At 43.8% G+C, this 2,772-nt stretch overlaps 1 protein-coding gene across 1 annotated transcript; it reads right to left on the reverse strand.

Moving 5' to 3' along the window:
• Positions 1–508: 508 nt before the first annotated feature.
• LOC137642870 (uncharacterized) lies at positions 509–2,278 on the reverse strand. The gene is made up of 3 exons (XM_068375737.1): positions 2,083–2,278; positions 1,353–1,559; positions 509–846 (listed from the first exon to the last, which is right to left on the reverse strand). The coding sequence occupies exons 1-3, from the start codon at positions 2,276–2,278 to the stop codon at positions 509–511; spliced, it is 741 nt and encodes a 246-aa protein (XP_068231838.1).
• Positions 2,279–2,772: the final 494 nt, after the last annotated feature.

Below are 2,772 nucleotides of genomic sequence, written 5' to 3' on the forward strand. Positions count from 1 at the left end.
TTGACCAGACATAAAAGTGGGAAAAGATGCAGATAAAGAAGAAGCCCATCATAATGGATGCCTGGCATGTCAGTCCAGTGTAATGGATGCTGCCCATCAAAATATATACCTGGCATGCCAGTCCAGTATGATGGATGATGCCCATCATAATGGATACCTAGCATGCTAGTCCAGTATGATGGATGAAGCCCATCATCCATCATACTAGACTGGCATGCTAGGTATCCATTTTGATGGGCAGCATCCTTCACACTGGACTGACATCCTTCTTTTTCTTCTTTGTCTGCATCTTTTCCCACTTTTATGTGGGGTCGATGTTTCTGGCCAGATTTCTTCATCTACCTCTGTCCCACACTTCATCACTGGTTAATCCCTTTCATCGAAGGTCATCCTTGATACAGTCCATCTACCTTCGCTTTGGTCCCCCACTCTTTCTAGTTCCCTGTACCTCCATTTCCATCACTCTCCTCCCAATATACTGTTCATTCCTTCTCATGACATGACCATATTACCTCCGTCTACTTTCTTGAATCTTATCTGACAGTTTTCTAAGTCTTGTGGTACCCCTAATTATCTCATTCCGTATTACATCTCTTCTTGTCACCCCACACATCCATCTCAACATTCTCATCTCTGCCACATCCAGCTTCTTCTCTTCTGTCTTGTTTATTGCCCATGTCTCTGCTCCATAAATCATTGCCGGTCTCACAACTGTCCTGTGTACTTTACCTTTCAACTTAACCCCTATTTTCCTGTCGCATAGTACTCCACACAATTTTTTCCAATTCTTCCATCCTGCATGTATTCTGTGGTTAATTTCTGCCCGCAGATCACCCTCCACTGCAACTGTTGATCCTAAATACTTAAAATTTTCAACTCTTTTCAATCTCTCTCCTTGTAAACTAACTTCTCTCTCTTTTTCCTACTGATCTTCAAACCTCTATTTTCCATTTCTCTTCTCCACTCCTCTAGTTTCTCTTCTACCACCTCTCGTCTAGTGCTACGCAGTATAACATCATCAGCAAAAAGCATACACCAAGAAGACTGATCTCTAATACCTTGTGTTACTACATCCATGACCAGATCAAATAGGTAAGGGCTCAATGCAAGACCCTGATGTAGTCCCACATTTACTGGGAAACTTTCTGTTAGGCCTACACTGCTCTTAACATTTGCTTCTGCCCTCTCATATATATCATGAGTTATTCTTACGTATTTCTCAGGGACTCCCTTTCCTGTCATACATCTCCACAGCTCCTGACATGGAGAAGGCATACGATACTCATTCAATAGCCCTTCAAAATAATTTTCCCACCTTCTTTTAATTTCATTCTTTTCTGTTAGAACTATACCATTGCTATCTTTTATTTGCCTTATCTGCATCATGTCTTTAGATGCAACATCTCCCTTAGCAATTCGTAATACTTTCTTCTCTCGTGGTGTTTCCATCTCTTTATAGACTTCATTTAAAGTCTCTGCCTTTGCCTTTGGTACTGCTCTTCTTGCTTCTTTCTTTACCTGCTTATAGTTTTCTTTATCCTGCCATTGTCCTGATAGCTCTGCCCATCATAATGGATAACAGGCATGCTAGTTAAGTGTTATGGATATTGCCCATCAAAATAGAAACTTGGCATGCCTGTCTGGTATGATGGATGCTGCCCATCATAATGAATACCTATCATGTCAGTCCAGTATGATGGATGTTGCCCATCATAATGGATACCTGGCATGCCAGTCCAGTATGATGGTTACCTGGAATGCTAGTCCAGCATGATGGATGCTGCCCTTCATAATGGATAGTTGGCATGCCAGTCCAGTATGAAGGATGCTGCCCTTCATGCATACCTGGCATGACAGTCCAGCATGATGGATGCTGCTCATCATAATGGATACCTAGCATTCCAGTCCAGTATGATGGATGCTACCCATCATAGTGGATACATGGCATGCCAGTCAAGTATGATGGCTGTTACCCATCATAATGGATACCTGGCATGCCAGTCCAGTATGATGGATGCTGCCCGTCATAAATACCAGGCATGCCAGTCTAGTATGATGGATGCTGCCATTCATAATTGATACCTGGCATGCCAGTCCAGGATGATGGATGTTGCCCATCATTTTGGATACCTGGCATGCCAGTCCAGGATGATGGATGTTGCCCATCATAATGGATACATGGCCTGCCAGTCCAAGATGATGGATGTTGCCCATCATAATGGATACCTGGCATGCCAGTCCAGTATGATGGATGCTGCCCGTCATAAATACCTGGCATGCCAGTCTAGTATGATGGATGCTGCCATTCATAATTGATACCTGGCATGCTAGTCCAGTATGATGGATGTTGTCTATCATAATGAATACCTGGCATGCTAGTCCAGTATGATGGATGTTTCCATCATAATGGATACCTGGCATGCCAGTCCAGGATGATGGAGGTTGCCCATCATAATGGATACCTGGCATGCCAGTCCAGGATGAAGGATGTTGCCCATCATAATGGATACCTGGCATGCCAGTCCAGGATGATGGATGTTGCCCATCATAATGGGTACCTGGCGTGCTAGTCCAGTATGATGGATGCTGTCCATTATAATGGATACCTGGCATACCAGTCTAGTATCATGGCTGCTGCCCATCATAGCGGTTACCTGGCATGCCAGTCCAGTAAGATGCATGCTGCCCATTATAATGGATACCTGGCAGGCCAGTCCATTATGATGGATGTTGCCCATCATAATGGATACCTGGCATGCCAGTCCAGGATGA

Source organism: Palaemon carinicauda, chromosome 6, assembly GCF_036898095.1.
Source record: "Palaemon carinicauda isolate YSFRI2023 chromosome 6, ASM3689809v2, whole genome shotgun sequence".
Classification (NCBI taxonomy): Eukaryota; Metazoa; Arthropoda; class Malacostraca; order Decapoda; family Palaemonidae; genus Palaemon; species Palaemon carinicauda.